At 39.9% G+C, this 18573-nt stretch overlaps 1 protein-coding gene across 1 annotated transcript in view; it reads right to left on the bottom strand.

The window, feature by feature from the left end:
• Positions 1–10308: 10308 nt before the first annotated feature.
• tyw1 (tRNA-yW synthesizing protein 1 homolog (S. cerevisiae)) overlaps positions 10309–18573 on the bottom strand; it is a 106897-nt gene continuing 98632 nt past the window's right edge. Inside the window, 1 exon segment of the mRNA XM_020513258.2 lies at positions 10309–11450. Coding sequence (XP_020368847.2) covers positions 11232–11450 — 219 coding nt within the window. The 3' untranslated portion in view covers positions 10309–11231.

Consider the following 18573-nt stretch of genomic DNA (forward strand, 5'->3'; position numbering starts at 1 on the left):
ACGAGCAACATGGTATTGAAAGAGCCAATGGATATTTATTACAAATAATATGTCCAAATATCACCGTCACAGGCACGTAAGTATCTGGACTAATATTAAGTAATATTCGGGACAGGCATGCTTCCATCAGCATACCATACTTCAAGTGTTGAATTAAGATGGGAGTCTGAGACCTTCATACCTTCAGGTCACATACTATGATACGTAATCACACCATAAGCATTTATTTAATAGTATATTGGCACTAGAGACAGAGTCGTACAGCACAGAATCAGACCCTTTGTTCCAAGCAGTCCATTCCAAACATAATCCCAAACTAAACTAGTCCCACCTGCCTGTTCCTAGCCCATATCTCTTCAAACCTTACCTGTTCACGTACTTGTCCAAACATGTTTTCAATGTTGTAATTGTACCCACATCCACCTCTTCCTCAGGAAGTTCATTCCACATGCAAACCATCCTCTGTGTAAAAAAACGTGCCTCTTGTCTTTTTTAAATCTTTCTCCCCTATCTTAAAAATGTGGCCCCTAGTCTTGAAATCCCCTAGTCTTAGGGAAAAGACAGGAGCCCTAGGTTCATGTCCCACCTTCTCCAGAGGGGTTTCATACCACCTCTGAACAGTCACAGTGAGAAAATATCTACAAAGTGGTAAAACCTGATTAACAAGATTAACAATCAAAATTTAATGTAACAGTCTGGAGGTTTGATAACTCATCCTGATGTGCTGATAGAACAACACTTACCTTTCCAGACAGGCATACCCTGTTGGATTTGTTTGACATCTTTCTGGACTTGCTGCTGGTTTTGGATAATCAACATGTCCACACAACCATCATCACTGGAGTGTTCTTCCTCACTCTTTTTGTGCATGATTGATGTGCTTGATATCGGTCTGAGCTGGCTTGTGCTCTTTTGCAATAGAACCCTGATCAGTCATTGTACGATTTGGGCTGCTTGCAGATTCTAGAAATTTGTGTTGGTACTCAAGTATTTGTATTTCTAGTTTGCACCCTCTCGTGTGCACACCACCATCTAATTTACTGTGTCTATTTTTCATTCTCCTCGGTCTTTGAAGAAGAATTTCCTATTTTTCAAAATTATTAGCAGTTGATTGCTGAGCAAGGTCATTCACACTTACTTCCGAGCATAACTTGTCCTGAGGATGGTAGTCCCTTCTCCATTGGCATTGCATGAAAATGCAGGACTATAGACATATTGCAACAACTGCCTCACTAGCATTGAAAACTAACCACATCAGTTGTGTAGGTTGATTTGCAATTATGCTGCCTTTAAGCCAAAAGATTCTGGGTTCAAATCCCTCTTCTGAGTTTGAATGTAATAGTCAAAGCTGACTATACAGTACTGAGGGAGTGCTGCACTATCAGAGGAACTCCATTTTTGATGAGACATTAAACTGAGGTTTCATTGTCCATGTGCGGGTGCATGTAGTGTATAAAGAATTACAAGGCATGACAAATACTTCAAAGAGCAATAGTGGAATTGTCCCTAGCGTCCTGGCCTATAGTTGCTTCTCAAAAAAAAATCACAAGAAGAAAAGATTATCGACTCATTATCATTTTATTGTTTCTTTGGAGTCCAAGTTTCAAACTGACTGTTACATTTCACGCAACACTTCAAAAGTACATTGGCTGTAAAGCTATTTGAGGCATCTGTCGGTTGTGAAAACTGCTACGCTAATTCACATCTTTCTTTTTATCACAAATATAGAATCTCATTCCCTCAGATATCAATTGTTGCTTGAGATTTAAAACAGTCAATGGTGATGCTCAGGAGAAAGATGAATACAAAGAGCTGAAACATTGTCAGAGGTTGGTTTTAAGAGGACGAATACGAATGTTACGTGTTAGCGCAGACAATTATTGAAGAGACATTGCTTCAGATATAGAAGATCAGGAGGATGTCATGTAGCACAACATGCCTACATCAGCATTTTAAAAACTATCCAAATAGCCCAATTCCCATGTTCTTCCCAGCAAATTATATCTTTTCAATATATATCCAACTCCCCTCTTAAAGCCATCATTGAAACTGCTTCCAACATCACTTTTTGATAGTGCATTCTAAACCAGAACTCTCAGACGGGGAAAAAAGTTTCCTAATCTCTGCTGTTTGTTTTGTCAATTACCTTAAATTTGTGTCCTCTAGTTACTGACTCTTTTGCGACAGGGCACTGGTCCTCCTCACTTAAACTGTGAAAACCTTTTCCTGATTTTGAATATCACTATCAAAGATTCCTCTAGCCTTCTCTGCACTAAATGAAGACAGACTATTTTCTCTACAGTCCCATGCAACACAAGTCTTTCATCCCTGTGCCATTCTAGCAGGCCTCATCTGCGATTTATCTAATGTTTTGACCTACATCTGTATGTGTGGTTCCCAGAATTGGCAACATTACTCCGGTTGAGGCCTATCCTGTGATTCATTAGCTTTCTTACAACTTCTTTGCGTTTGTAGTCTAAGCTTCACCTATAAATCCAAGTAACCTTTCAACTTGTCAAGCTACCTTCAAACATTTATTCATATACATCCCCAGTCTCTCTGTTCCTGTATTACATTTAATATTGCACCAGTGTATATTGACTGTACTCATTCTGTCTCTTCAACAAAATGGATCAGATATTGTTCATAAAGTGCTGGGAGCATCAGATGATCAAGGGTCAAGAAAGGTTTTCAGAGTATAAATAAAAGAAAAAACATTTCCCTATTGCAGAAGAGTTGGTAACTAGAACTAGTTAAGAAACTCCTGGCTCTCTTTGACAGATCATTTTTTTTTCTTTTTTAAAAAAAGTTAATCACCCCTAGCTCAATCATTGAAGAGCTCTTCAGTGTTATTAACTTAGGGGGTCTGTGCATTATGGGTGATGACTGATCAAGACAAGTTCGACTCTTGTTGGATGCAAGACTCAGATCCCCAAAGCCCAGAACCAGGGATCATAGTTTGAAGGATAAGGGGGTTAACCTTTTACGACTCAGATAAGGAGAAATTTCTTTACCCAGAGTGGTGAGCCTGTGGAATTCCCTACCACAAAGTTGTTGAGGCCACAACTGTGTGTTTTCAACAAGGAGGTAGATATAGCTCATGGCTAAAGGGATCAACAGATACGCGTGGAGGGTGGGATTAGGATATTGAGCTTGATGAGCAGCCATGATCATGTTAAGAGGTGGATCAGGGTCAAGGGGTCGAATAGCCTACTTCTGCTCCAATCTTCTATGCTTCTCTCTGAAAATACAGCTTCAGGTGCCTGCGTGCCACTACATTATCACCCCCCTTGTGAAAACATTATCCCACACTTCATTCGATATTGCTTCAAGAGATAGTAGGAACTGCAGATGCTGGAGAATCTGAGATAACAAGGTGTAGAGCTGGATGAACACAGCAGGCCAAGCAGCATCACAGGAGCAGGAAAGCAGACGTTTCGGGCCTAGACCCCTTCTGTGCTCATCCAGCTCTACACCTTGTTATCTCTCATTCGATATTGCCACAGGCACAGCTCCCATTATCAAACAATGATGCATTACTAATTGTGAAACAGTGGTTATAGTAAGGTATGGGGATGCAATGACCTTGCAAGGACACAAGTCAGAAAGCAATAACAAAAATATAAATGTGCAATTGTTGCTGAAAATAATTCAGAAAAAAAATAACATTTGCATGCAAATCTGATGGAGAAAATGGTTTCGTTCTGGGTTTATAATGGCTTTGGGATTCATAGCATAATGTTTATTGCTTGCATGACTGGAGAAAGGAACATTCTTATCTGTCCCCTCTGCTGAACATAATATTATTTCATTGACTCTATAGTCAAATATTGTAAAAATACAGCCAAATCCCTGTGTACTTCTGTTAATCATTTTGTCAGTCGTAACTCAGTGGTAGAACTTTGGTCGGAGTCTGAAGGTTAGAGACTCAAGCTCAGTTCCAGAGACATGAACACCTATTCCAGAATGGCACTTCAATGAAGGAGTGCTGCAGAACCATGGGTACAGTCTTTTGCATGAAACAGTGCATTAAGAAGAATCCATCTGCCGGTTGTGGTGGAAGTTAAGAAATCCCACAGCAATATTTTAAGAGTTAGTTCTCCCATCAAACTGGATTAAACATATTCTTCAACTAACACCAACAAACAGATGATAAGGGTATTTATTTCACCACTGTTTGAGGAGCCTTTCTTTGAATTTAAACAAAAGTTAGAGGGATAGATGTTCCTAAGTGCATTCTCCATGGCAATGTCTTAATAAATGAGTCACTTGGTAAACAATCTGTCCCCTTTTTCTTATGTAACCTAAATGGTTGTGCCCTTCAAATTTTGGTATTTTTGCATCTGTACTGCTGAGTGCAAGACAAAAAGCTTCAACATCTTTTTCATCAATATTCATATCTGGCAGGTAAAACCCTATTAAAAAATGTTGCTCTAAAGCAGTTATCGGTATGATTTATAACTTGCCTGATATTGGTTAAAAAAGTCCTCTCAGCCCATTTTTACTCTCCAGTTTTATATAAGACGCTATTCTGATGTTGCCAAGCAGAAAACCAATGTATCAGAAGATAGATGTCACGCTTAAAAGTTATAATTGTAGCAGTTATATCGTTATTTCATGTGCACAATTACCAAAATATTCAAAAGCAACTCTAGGAATATTGCCTGCATTTCCACAAGAGATAGCAAAATATTTCAGCCAATCAAGCACAATCATCTCTTCCATCTCACTCAATGTCAACCTTTGCAACACAGAGTATGAGTCAGAGTCATACAGAGGATATAGAGGAAATAGACCCTTCAGTCCAACTCGTCAACCAGATATTCTAGACTGATCCAGTCCCATTTGACACCATTTGACCCATATCCCTCTCAACCCTTACTATTCATGGACCCATCCAGATGCCTTTTAAATGTTGCAATTGTACCCACCTCCTCTGGCAGCTTGTTCCATATACACACCACTCTTTGCGTGACAATGTTGACCCCCAGGTCCCTTTTAAATCTTTCTCCTCTCACCTTAAACCGATGGCCTCTAGTTTTGGACTTCCCTTCATTGTGAAAAAGACCCATCACCCTAACCATGCCCCTCATGATTTTATAAACCTTTATAGAGTCACCCCTCAGCCTCTGATTCTGCAGAGAATAAAGCCCCAGTCTATTCAGCCTCTCCTTATAGCTCGAACCTTCCAATCATGGCAACATTGAGATGTAACTCATCACTTGGTTAGTAACAGTTTCAGTCTTGTGTAATGTAACTGTAAGCAGGCTGACCTATCAGCCAGTGATGTACCAGAGATAATAGAAGTCAGTGATACAAGCGCTTGGGCTCTGGCTGTTCACAATTTTTATCAATCATTTACATGTGGGGGGCAATTGCAACATTGCCAAGTTTGTGAGTGATAAAAAAACTAAGTTGTGAAGGGAATGCAAAGCGGCTTTAGGAGGATTTAGAGACGCTGAATGAATGGGCAAGAACATGGCAGATTAAATATAATGTGGATAGTGTAGGAGAAATAAAGGTTGAGAACATTTTATTTTTAAATGGTGAGAGACTGGGAAAGGTTTTGTTCAAATGGACATAGGTACCTTATTCACAAGTCTCTGAAACCATATGTAGGTGCACAAACTGAACTGGTTCTGAAGTCATACCGGACTCAAAATATTAACTGTTTCTCTCTTCACAGATGCTACCAGATCTGCTGGGTTTCTCCAGCGTTTTCCATGTTTTTTTCCAGATTTCCAGTGATCACAGTATTTTGTCCTTCTTCAAAGCTTATTAGGGTGCTTCACAGTGTTGGTGAGTATTTTTTCATGTTTTGGGAGAATCTAGGGCCAGAGATCATAATTTCAGAGTAAGGGATCACCTATTTAAGATAGGGAGGGGGTGGGGGGTTGGAATTCTCTCTCTCAATGGGTAGTCAATCTGTAGACATTTTTTTAAAACCACAGAGGGCTGTCAAGGTTGGGTTGTGAAATATATTCAAGCTGGAGACAGACAGATTAAATCAGTAAGGGAATCAAGCGTAATAGGGATAAAGTAAGAAGGTTCAGGTTGAGAAATTATCAGATCAGTATAATCTCACTGAATGGCAGAGCAGATTCAATGGGCTAGGTGGTTTACTTCAGACAAGTATCTTATGCTCTCACAGAACATAGACAGTTTAAGTCTGAGTACTTCACATTTGCAGGATTGGATGCTCAGTGATAACGAAGGATACAGCAGCAAAACCTAATAAACAATATAAAGGAAGAATGAAGAAACAACCCGAAAGAGTTGCAGGTGCTGGAAATCAGAAACAAATTACTTGGAGAACTCAGCAGGTCTGGCAGCACTTGTGGAGAGAATGCCAAAATTTCGAGTCCGGTGAAAGGTCACTGAACCCAAAAAGTTAACTCTGCTTTATCTCCAGACATGCCACCAGACCGCTGAATTTTCCCAACGTCTATTTTTGATCAAGGTCTAGCACACAGTTATAGTGTGTCTGATCATGAAAATAAAACCAGAATGCAAGTTCTTTGAAATCAAAGGTATAATTTTTGAAGAATAGTCACCGTTGATGACCAATGTTGCAGCTAATTCACACGCAAGATCAAGGTTCCACAAACATCAAGACTTTTAGTGCTGTTAGTAGATGGAAGAATCTTGCTCAATAAATGGAAAAAAGCACCTTGCTTTTTTTGGAAAAAAAACTAGCTGACAGACAGACAGACATTCTCAATGGCTCAGGCTCTCCAACACTCCCGCAGCAATGAAATACATCCCAGGTTTCAAACAAAATATGATCCCACAACATTCTAACTGAAGGATGACACTTTACAAAATTAACTGGGGAGGAAGGGAAATAGGTTAAAAAAGGGGACATGACTGTTATAAAGAATGAATTAATTCAAAAGATTTTTAGTTGTTTAAGTTGTAAGATGTGGAAAGAAATGGTGATTGCTGCACTAAGTGTTAATTTATCCAAACATTATAAAGGCATTTGACAGACAGGGTGAAAAAAGCAACTGAACTGATCCTCTGCCTGAACAATATCTCCAATCAGACATTTACAGCTTAATTTTTACATCTTCTATCAGAGTTTTGTCAGTGAAATGCAACGCAGTGGTCCACTATGGCCCCTGTTGTCTTTCCTCATGCAATCCTCTGCTGTTCAACTCAATAGTTTTGTAATCAGTTTTCCTGGTGCTCAAGTGAATGGGGCAGCAGATATGCCATGCTGCTGCAGGCACTTTGCAACATCTACACCATATTTAAATCCCAGACACTCACCATTTCAAATGATGCAAGCTGGGAACTGCCCTTCACACCGTGGCCCTAAAAGAAATGCCCCAGAAAGGCAAGTTCTCTCCTTGGCTTTCCAACAGGGACTTGGAGGTGCTGGTGAAAAGGCAGTGCTTCTGCCTGCTACCCAACAAAGGGGGCCATGGCAACGAACTCAAACAGTTGGCATCAAGATAGCAGCAGTATTGTGTAGTGTCCTGCATGATACTCAATGCACAGCAATGCATAGAGAATGTTAATGATCTTCTGTGTTCTCTAAGGACAAGTGCTACTACTTTCTTTCTACAACTTCACACACTGGGCCATCAATTACCAACTCTGCCTCCACACACAACTCCTCAAGGGTCATGGACTACCACACTCATTATTCCACACATCATATACACTCAATATGCCATCACCCACCTTCCAACATATTAAGTCTCTCTTTGTCCCAATGCAGGTAATATATGGCCATTTGGTTGAATAAAATACACGGTGTTTGCTGCATAAGCTGCTGGCCAATGAGATAGGTGCAACGTTGATGAAGCACAGTGGCGTGCTCCAAGTAAGTGTAAAGTGAGTGTGCACTAAGAAGGTAAACTAAGAGCTATAAGATGCACCCTCTGTGGATGAATGAGATGTCTGTGCATCCCCGTGGGCAAGCAACACAGCAGAAGCAAGCCTCGTGTCCCTGTGCTCCCAAGTGATGTCCTGGTGCGTGAGAGTTCATCCGAAAGCAATCATAATGACCCACGCCAACTTGCAGAGGTGTCCACATGGCATGCAGGTGAATGTTATTGAAGATGTAGTTATCCAAAGGTTTAGAGAAGCAAGCACAAGCTGTTGTAGACAACTTATTGCTCTTCCACTTCACAAACTGGCACCATCTGATTTCTCAGGGAATGACAGGAGAATTGGAAGCTGCATAGAATTGAGGCAAGTTTAGCTAATAATGAGATATAAATGCACAGAAGTAGGATAGTCACTGATCAATAATCAGAGTCAAACTTGCTGTTTAAACACCAACGGCAAAATCAGAAATCTTTTTCTTAACGTTGTGTGTATCTTTTCCCCCCCGATCTTCACCATATTCTCCCAACTTTTCCACTATTGCCAAAGTCACTCAAGGGAACATAAAATTCCACCTTTGGAAACACAACCTCTACCAAAACATTATCTTTTTCCCAGAACTACCAGCCAAATTTGAGGAACGGTGAAAACGTGGAGCCACAAAACCCAAGAATTGGCCCAACCAAACTTACATAGCATACTGACTACAAATATGCAGAACAGACATTCAACTTGTTAGTCATGGAATTCAACCCAGCGCTCAGATATGAAACCTAAATTCTATTGTTTTAAATGAGTTTCAGGACAAAAAATGTCAATAATGCGTGAATCCACAAGTGTTTTTTGTAACCCCAACACTACTTAATGATCACTGCATTTTATTGAAATTTTTTATAGATTGAACGTTAAACATAAGTAAATAATAATTCCCATTCCAATAAATAGCTTCCTGATTTTGCATCACTAATCAAATACTAATGAAACTACTTTGGTTTTATTCGAGACTGAATGAATGCTTATTCAGAGCAGGGAAAGCTGTGAAGTCAACTGTGCATAAATACCTCACCTACATGGAATTAAATCCAGGCTCTTCTACATTTTCCCCTTAAATATACAAGCTTTATACCTCACACATTATTGAGGAATTAAGAAGTGATAACTGAAATACCACAGTCAAGGTGTTGAGTTGTCTTGGAAAAATAAGTTCTCTGGTGTATACTGCATACCAGCCCAAAGAAACACTTTCACTATTTCACTCTGTGGATGCTCTCAACTTTGATTCTTTTGCATCTCAAGAACATGCACACAAATGGTGCATTAATGATACTGTTGGGAGTTCTGGCTGAGAGGAATAAAGAGCCCAATTGAAACAGATAAGCTCAACTTAGCAGAGATACCTGATTATATTAACCTAGGGCTAAATGCTAATAAACATTAGTCATGTTTGATTATTCAGTCACTCCACACTGCGAGGATCAGTCTAGCTCCTCTTGGTCACTTTTCTTCAGGGTGCTGTTTGTACTTCGTGCTCCAAAATATAAAGATTTAACCCCCTCGAAAACTAGAAATAAGTAAAATGGTGCTGGATACATAAATACTAAGGGATTAAAATGATACAAATATCTTAAGCAGAACTGTTCCTCTGAGAATGAGCATGAAACATAAAAACAATGCAGAGAATAGTTCCAAGTGTCTCTGTTAAATATATGTTTATGCTGCCAATAACTTCAAAAGTTGCAAGGCTGCTGCTTAAATTTGCATATTAATATGGCTCAAAAGGGTCCAATTCTGGAGTTTTAAGTCTTCTTGTCTACTTATAAATGCTCTGTATTTCAAATTACTAGTATTTGCAATGGCCCTTCCGGACACTTGCAAATATTACAGGTAAGTAGTTATATTACAATACATACAAAGGATACAAAGTTTTTTTAAAAATGTTATACTTTGTGCTAAAGTAATATGAAAATGGAATTTTGTTTTCGTCAATATATGAGGCCCACTCTGGGACTTTTGTGAAAGATCAATTGCCTGGTGAAACTGGATGCAGAACAAAAAAAACACAAGTACCTGTCAAAAGAATGTCCCAACAAGCAAAGAGCAGGGGCAGCAAAAAATAAATCTAAAAGCAACCAATAACTTAAATAAAAATATTCAACTCACATCCTTCGGTGCTCAATGAATATCTCCAATGGTTTCAGATACACTGTGCATGAGTACTCTAAGGGAGCCAGACACAAATTTACAGGGTGTTATGCACTACTTGGCAATTAACTGAGGATCAGCTACAACAAGGAAACTGAACATGTTAAAAGGAAATAATTGCAGTGGAAAGAGCAAGGGCAGGAGATTAAATGGATAGCCCTTAGGAAGGGCCAGCATAGACAAATTGGGCTGAATGTCACCATTCTTTCTTTGCATAACTCTGATTATAATTTCAGTGAAATACCACCATCAACAATATGAAAAAAAATAGAAATTAGAACACAATTTATTATCACATTCTGTATAGAAGTTATTACAATTATTATAAAGTTTAAAATTTAACTAGGAAATAAAGAAATAGGCCATTTCAGACAATAGTAACAACTTAAATCCTTATCAACTGTTGCTAACTGTGAAGAAGAAAGTCCCAACAGTAAAGGTGAATGTTATAAGGGACATAATCAAAAACCAGATTTAAGCATGAGATACTTTTCAGATTGTCAGTTTGTTCTGGTCTGGGGCATGAAGTCCACACCAGCTTGATGGCTATTTAGGTGGAAGCACGCTAGCCATGGAGAATATTGTGGGTCAGACTTGGCCATCTGGCAAGCTGATATAGGGAAGGCAGGAAATCAAACATCTTGCATGAGAAGAGGACGAATATTCCACAGACTCAGGATTCAACACTGCCTGACACATAAACGTGTTACCATCAAATGTGTGAAGTGTGAAGTGTGAAATGCAAAACTGCCCTCAGCTTTGCACCACATTACTGTACAGGAAAGTCAAATAACTGTTGCTCCTATCCTGATCCCTATTATCATTCAAGTTAGGTTACAGAGCTGTGTTGGAGATCACTATAACAAAATTAAAGGCACAGGCAATTAACTCAGATGAAGATAAGTTTGTGAGGATCTGTCAACAAATGGGGAATCTGAATAAAACAATAAAATGAAAATAATGACAGTAACATCCACAGGGTTTAGATAGTTACACAGATTATGTCGTCATGTCCTTTTGTTAATTGATAGCTTGTACGGCAGGGATACACCACATCATCTTCCTGTGATGCATGTAGGTTCCTATTCTGTGTGTATCTTTGGTAAATTCCTCAACTGACATCAGCTAAAACACCAACATACATCTATACTAAAGAACAATATGAACTGTGCATAATGTCCAGTCGAATAGTCTTAACAACCAGATATGTCCTTCTTTCGTTTCCTTAAGAAGCGAGTATCAACAGGATCAAAACCCCTCTGCTTAGCTCCAAAGAGTGCCCAGGATGGTGTCTTCGCGATGTAATCTTCTGCACAGAACATCTTGCTGCTATTGTTCTCCTTGTATTCTTTGACGAGGTGCTGAAAGTGGTCATAGTCTATCCAAGTCCACCATTCTCCATTCACTTTAAACTAAAATAAGGAACAGAAACCTCTATTAATACAACTACCCGAGTGAAAAAGACTGTACAAATTTTCAGTGAACCTCTGGTTCAGAGTGTTAAAGATTGAGTTAGAACATAGAACGGTACAGGCCCTTCAGCCCACGATGTTGTACCGAACTTTTACCCTAATCCTAAGGTCTATCTAACCTCCACCCCTACATTATACTATCATCCATATGCCTATCTAATAGCCACTTAAATGCCCCTAATGAGGCAGACTCCACTACCCTCTCCGGCAATGCATTCCACGCCCCTACCACTCTCTGAGTAAAGAACCTACCTCTGACGCCTCCCCTGTATCTACCTCCACTCACTTCAAAACTATGCCCCCTTGTAATAGCTACCTCCACCCTAGAAAAAAGTCTCTGGCTGTTTATCTATACCTCTGATCATTTTGTACATCTCTAACAAGTCAAAGTTAGCTTATATTGACACATTACTAGAATCTGTTGTGTCATCAGGTCAAGAAATGACAATTATCTAAAGCTTTCAACATAAGTAAGGGAACTAAATGAGGTTTGATCAGCATTATTAAAGGAAATTTCAACTTAGCAGCAATAATTTAAATAACAGACGAGAAAAGCTGCTGAAAAAAACTTGATAAAGGAATCAGACTGTGCACTTCTATAATGTTTAATAATTCTTGCCAATTTTTGAGTGCTGTGAGAAGTCAAAAGCTCTGTTAAGTTTGGGGGGAGCTCAATGAATGTTGCTTATTTTGATTATATCAAACAAATTATTGAAATCTATAGAAAACTAGTCCACGAGGTCAGTTGGTCAGAACAGAATAGGCATTGTGCCTTCATCAGTTGCGGCATAGATTGAAAGAGCAAGGAGGTTACGTTGGAGCTATACAAAACTTTGATTAGGCTACAGCTGGGCTATGGTGTGCAGTTCTGGTCACATGAACAGAAGGATATGACCGCAGTGGAGGAGGTACAGAGGAGATTCATCAGGATGTTGCCCGAGTTGGAGCATTTATGAAGACACTGGATAAGCTTGGGTTGTGTTCTTTGGAGCAGAGAAGTTTGAGGGGTACCTGATTGAGGTGGTTATGATTAACAGGGGCATGGACAAAGTGGATAGGGAGCAGCTATTCTCCTAGGTTGAAAGGTCACTAACAAGGGGGCATTGTTTTATGGTGAAGGGCAGAAGGTTTAGGGTGGATTTGTGACAATCATCTTTCACCCAAAGGATGATGGGAGTCTAGAATGCACTGCCTGGGATGGTAGTAAAGGTGGGAAATCTCAACTTTTACAAAAATGTTTGAAATGAGCACTTGAAACGTCACACCATTTAAGGCTACGGAAGTGAGATAAGTGCAAATAGGTTGGTGCAGATTCGGTGGACTGAAGGGCCTGTCTGTGCTGCAGAACTATGGTTCTATATATGACAGCAGACTGAATGCCATGCAACTGGAAACTGAAGAATAATGATGAGTTAAAATGGTTAGGTTGAAGAGAGAGAAATAGCTTGATGATGAACCTCTGATAAATGCACTTCCTTTACTTATTAATCAGATAATCAAAATGTCTTTGTTCAACAATAAATTTGCTTTCAATAAGTTACATAACATTGCTGCTTAGTGACTGATTTGCTGTCAACACATTTAAAAATGAATCTTTAACAACTGACCAATAAAAATGGGGCTACTTGCAAGGGATAAACCACTTTCATATTCGAAAAAAAAATTACTCATAGACTTTGCCTACAAACTTACACAGCAAACATATTTATTTAATTTAGATCCAACCTAAATACAGATTCAACCAGGAAGAGAGTAATCTAGGAAGTTCATTCTACACTTAAATTTATTTTCATTTGATTTGCTCCACTGAACTTTTCTCGGGGAGCTTGTCAACTTGTCACAATTAGAATAATACGGATCTCATTTGTTTTGTATATGTTACTTCATCATGAATTCTGTTTCCAACCACCTTTCAATCTTGCAGTGTCATCAGGAAAAGTATTATGAATGCTGCCAAGCCTGATCAGAATGAGATCAATTGAGCAGGAATGTCAACTAGTCTTTTTTGCTGCGTGCAACACTTGCCAATGTGGCTGCACATTCTTTCAGGTACTGTCACTGCTACTTTATATTTTATCTTGCATCATTGTATATTCTACAGATCATAAGCTCTAACAGATATCTTTTCTCATGCCTTTTCTTCACCTCAATAAATGTCATCCATCAGCATTTATCATGGGAGCAGGTCATTAAATGAGGGATTCAATTTTATTGCCTTTGAAAAATTCAATGAGAAGTAGGTAGCATAATTAAATCTTTTGGACTATCAAAAATTATCAACGTCATTACATCTATCCATTAAGGGATTTGTTAACTGCATTAAATACTACCACTCTCCAAGCCTCAATGCACAGCTGTGAAATGGCTGTTCAAACATGTCATGATTTCAAAATCACTTCATTTCTTTGAATGCAGCAGGATGCCTTTAGATACCAAACATATTTTTAAGAATTAGTTGATGACCTCTAGTCCCGCAAACATAATTTAGGGTTTTTCTGACTTTAGGCAACGGTGTAAGAAGTAGAATATCAAATACAGTTGCAAATCAAAAATGTGTCAAATGTATAGAGATGTATAACCGGCAGCTGAAATGATAATCACCCATCTTACGTTATTGTCTGGAAATAAAACTATTTCCAATAAACAAAGTGCAGTGCAGCTCTCCAGGTGAATAAGTTTAAAAGGAGGAGGAAAAATTGGACAAGACTGCACAAGTATGTTTCAATCCCAATTTTAACAGTTATACACTGCCCCTATTTTCAGCATTATACATAACTTTCCTATTTTTATTCAAAATGTCTATCCATGTGTGTAAGAGAAACTGCACAGCTACATTTTACACATAATGTGTTTACAATTAGTGATTCAATATTGAGATGATGTTACTTAAAAAAACAGAAATAGATACCTTCTGTTATAAATATTGACACAGGAATGTATAATGGAGCTATCCACCTATCCACTGTTGCAGCACTATCAACAGATTAACTACAGCAGTTCAGAAAGAATACCCCATTTTCTCAAGGGCAACTGGGAACAGGAACAGCAGTAGCTTTGCTAGTGATGTCAATACTCTGAAGAGTGACAAAAAGAAAAGAAACTCACCAAAGAAGAGATGGGCTGATTAGGGACAGCAGGCTAGATTTATTAGAAACAATAGTTTCTGGTTAAAAAGTCAGAGTATACTGAAAGTAAATGCAACAGACGGTATGCTTTTAAATTTTCCAAAGCATTTTGAATAAGAGGTCTCTAGTGTCACACACACACAGCTGGATTCTGAATCTGGAATTGGAGACTTGATGCCCCAAACACACTCAGGTCCTAACCCCATGTCATGTCTCTAAAATGCAAAGTGTCTGAATAGACTAGGGGCAAGGGTCCAGACGTTGCCTAGATGTGGGATCTAAAAATACAGAGCTGTTTGAAAAGGCAAGAGCAGCAGCAGCTGTTTGCTGAAGAGAGTGAACCTGAGGAGGTTCAGAAAAGAGCCAATATTGGCACAGCTAGGTACCCATGGGTGGCCCCAAGATACCCAAATCGAGGAATTAACGGAGAAAATTGCCGAGAGGAGGGGAGAGGTCTTTCCCAGTGCCCATTGAAAATTATGCCCAGACACACCACTAGTAGAGGAGTGACCAGAATGACATGACTCCAGTGTCAAAAATATTTATGAAGCAGCAAGTGGTAATCAACAACAGGTAACAGGCCTTAAAATCTGCATACAGCAGAATGCCATCAAGCTGAGCAGACTGAAAGCCTACAGTACTCGTTGTTAGAGCAAGTAGCCAGTTACATCACTAAACCACAACAGATACAACTGAGAAGGTGGTACCGCGGAAGTCTACAATAGCTCTCATCAATGTCATGCTTCAGTATGAGGGAGGCAAGGCTTTCACACAATTTGTTCCTCACCCTCCAGGAAAAGAGAGTCCAAAACAACTGTAAAAATTTCCATGGTGTGGTAGCACAATCGGACACCAACTGAGGCAGTGATACTTGGCAATGTGACAGTATTACTGAAGTAGATTGTGGGGAATAGTGGGATGGCAAACTGTGAAAGGTAGGGACATTTGATCACTCTATCCTTTGGAGGCCATGGAGGATATACCTGTTCAGTGGCAGATGTGGATCTTTAACTACCATCATTGATGGGGTTGGCTATGATGATGCACTTGCTGAATAGTTTGAATTGTCATCATCACATCTTTGTGTCTCCCTGTACAGAGCAGGAGGGGAACTGAATGACCCTGCATGGACATCGCAAGCCTCCTCCACAGGAGGATTGGCAGGGTGAGGTAGCAATATCCGAGCTTTATCATCACATCATACCTCCACACTATCCATCAGTGCAGGTACACTCACGTCAGTCAGGCCTCCACCTAAATTAGAATGGGGAGCACTGGGCGAGCAGGTGGAACAGACTGAAGTGGAGTTATAGATCCTATAAACACTGTACTCAAGAGGAGGAGTCCAATTCAGAGATGGTCACCCATGTGGAAAGCCATATGCAATGCTACTCTGAGCACAGGAACAGCGTGCTGATATGCACTGGAAGACAACTTTGCAGCATGGACTGCTCAGATGGCACAGAGATGCTTGGAGTGGATGCCAGATGTGTCCCAATTAGTGGTTCCTTCTGCACATAGGAGAACCATGAAAAAGCTAAGACAACAAAGAGGCTGATGGGGAACAACTCCTCAAGGGACACTGAGGAAATCCTTCACCTATCTGACCCGTCCAAATCAGGAGCCATCCATGATTCAAGTATTTGTGACAGAGGATGTTCCTGCAACATCTAGGTCAGCAGCCAGCAGGAAAGCTCCACATCTTAGCTGCAAATGCAGACAATGGAGCTGGCCATCTCCAGCTCCTCCTCAGGTAAAAGTGGATCACCTTGTAGAAGTGAGCACAAATACAAAGCACCAAGCCCTTAATTAGAATTTTTAATTCCCTTACAAAGTTTTCTCATTTTAATATTTACTTTTACTTTAATAGTAAGTCTAATTGAGAACTTAAGTAATTGTGTGATATTAATGCTAGATGTTGAAAGTAAAACACAGGTAACTGTGGGAAGTAAGAGTGCATTCTGAGACTGGTGTGGTGCTATCATTTGTGATGTTTGATGAATGATGGTGGTGCAGATCTCACTCTGAAATGTTTTTGGATTCTTCAAATGGGTGTACTTGTTGGATGGTTTTCATCCAAGAGAGAAATAAAGTTGCAAAGTTATCTGTCTTGGGGTTGAGAGGTGGTTAGGTAAATGTTGATGAACCTTGCGGCCATGCCAGCCTGGTGATCACTGAGGCCTGCAATAACTTTCCTCCAAAGCATGGACACCCTGATCCTTCAGTACTCCGACTGTCTGCCATTTCTATTTTTCCATCCTCCTTCGAGGTAAGGTGGTATTCCAGGTTTCTGCTTCATCCAGCTCCAGTCCTCTTTTTCAAACTTTATTTTGCAGACACCGCAAACTACCACAATAATGGAGACACCCTGACTGGCTCATACTACAGGACACCACACAATTTGTCAAGTGACAGAAGAACATCTTCCAGGTCTCAATGGTGTGTTCAATGCTGATTTCCCGTTAGCAGATGGCTCTGGTCCTTTCATATCTCTTCAGCAGATGGACATCAGGATCCACCTTTGCAAGGGATAATGTTCACAGCAATCCATGGGATATAGATATTGGCCTGAAGTAGTTCAGAAGCTCCATCATTCTCACAGGATGAAAGAATGATGACAATTGCCCAGGAGCTAGCCACATATCAGTGAGATCATCAATGAATGGAAGCCTTCTCTGTTCAAGATGGCCACTGGCTGGCCTGTTGGTGCCTTGATGGTCATGTGGCTGCAATCAATGATCCCCTTGAACCAGAGGAAAACCATACAGAAAGACAGATTCAAATGTCCCCTTTGTATGCAGTGATTCATCTTCATCAAAATGGTTCATTTCCTCACCGGCTAAATTGAATGTGTCCTGCTTCACAACATGGGCAGTTGCTGATTTCAAGATGCCACACGGGTGTACAGAAATCCTAGAAATGACCCAGAGCATAAACGTTTAAGGTCATGGTTCGATTACTTTGGGGTCTCTGAGTGCTCAGGTTAATGTAGAGAAGAGAGCAAAGACACGCAATGGTCTGGACATGCTCAGTCTCGAGTAGCATTGGCACATTTATTTGCAGCAGTCCCTCCACTGAGGACCTCCTGATGAGGGAGGTGCACATGTTGAAGTTCTCCCATAATTCTCTTCAATGTCAGGCAGTGTAACATGCTCTTATTTCAACTTCCTCAGCTGATCCTTCACCAGGGTCACCTCTGCCAACCCACCCTGCTCATGTTAAGAACTGACCTCAGTTAAGTCAAACAATATAACTGGCCTTTGTATAACAGCAAAGAATAATATATGTGATATGCCTGGCCACATCAGTGGGTTTTCTTAATTGGTTAAGCAAATTAATTTTTCTTCTGCACCTAGCAAAAGCTTTCTCTAGGATTATTGTTTACAGTCAAGAGCAATGCTTGACTATGCTTTGTCACCTTCTGTTCACAACTTGAAGGGAGGAGGGGAAGGTTTCCAAACTGGGTGTTGAAACCCCAACTGGGACCATAAGTTGAAATGTTGGGGTTGTGATCTCACAGGCAGTAATGCCACCATGTGGCTTTGCCCCCACTCAAACTCTCCAGGTCTTCAGGCCCTTGCCCATTCCTCTCATTGGTTTTGGGAAAACCAATTCAAGACTCTCAATACAGACAGAGCAGAGAAACATTTGTTATGCACTGGGTTAGTGAGTATGCAACACAATTGATGCAAGGTGTTCATCAATTCTAAAAAAATGATTTTTTAGGACATGGATAAACAACATTAAAGATTAATCTATTAGTATTTTAATCATCTCACAGCATTTTGCTGGTCATCTCACAGCATTTTGCACTAAAACTCAACATTGAAAATTAACTTCTTGTTCAAGATGATCAATATCAGTGGCCGATACAAAATCCTGAAATGAGATAGTATTAAAGGAGGAGACATTGATCAGTCTTGTGCCATATACAATTC

Source organism: Rhincodon typus, chromosome 26 (genome assembly GCF_021869965.1).
Source record: "Rhincodon typus isolate 14 chromosome 26, sRhiTyp1.1, whole genome shotgun sequence".
NCBI lineage: Eukaryota > Metazoa > Chordata > Chondrichthyes > Orectolobiformes > Rhincodontidae > Rhincodon > Rhincodon typus.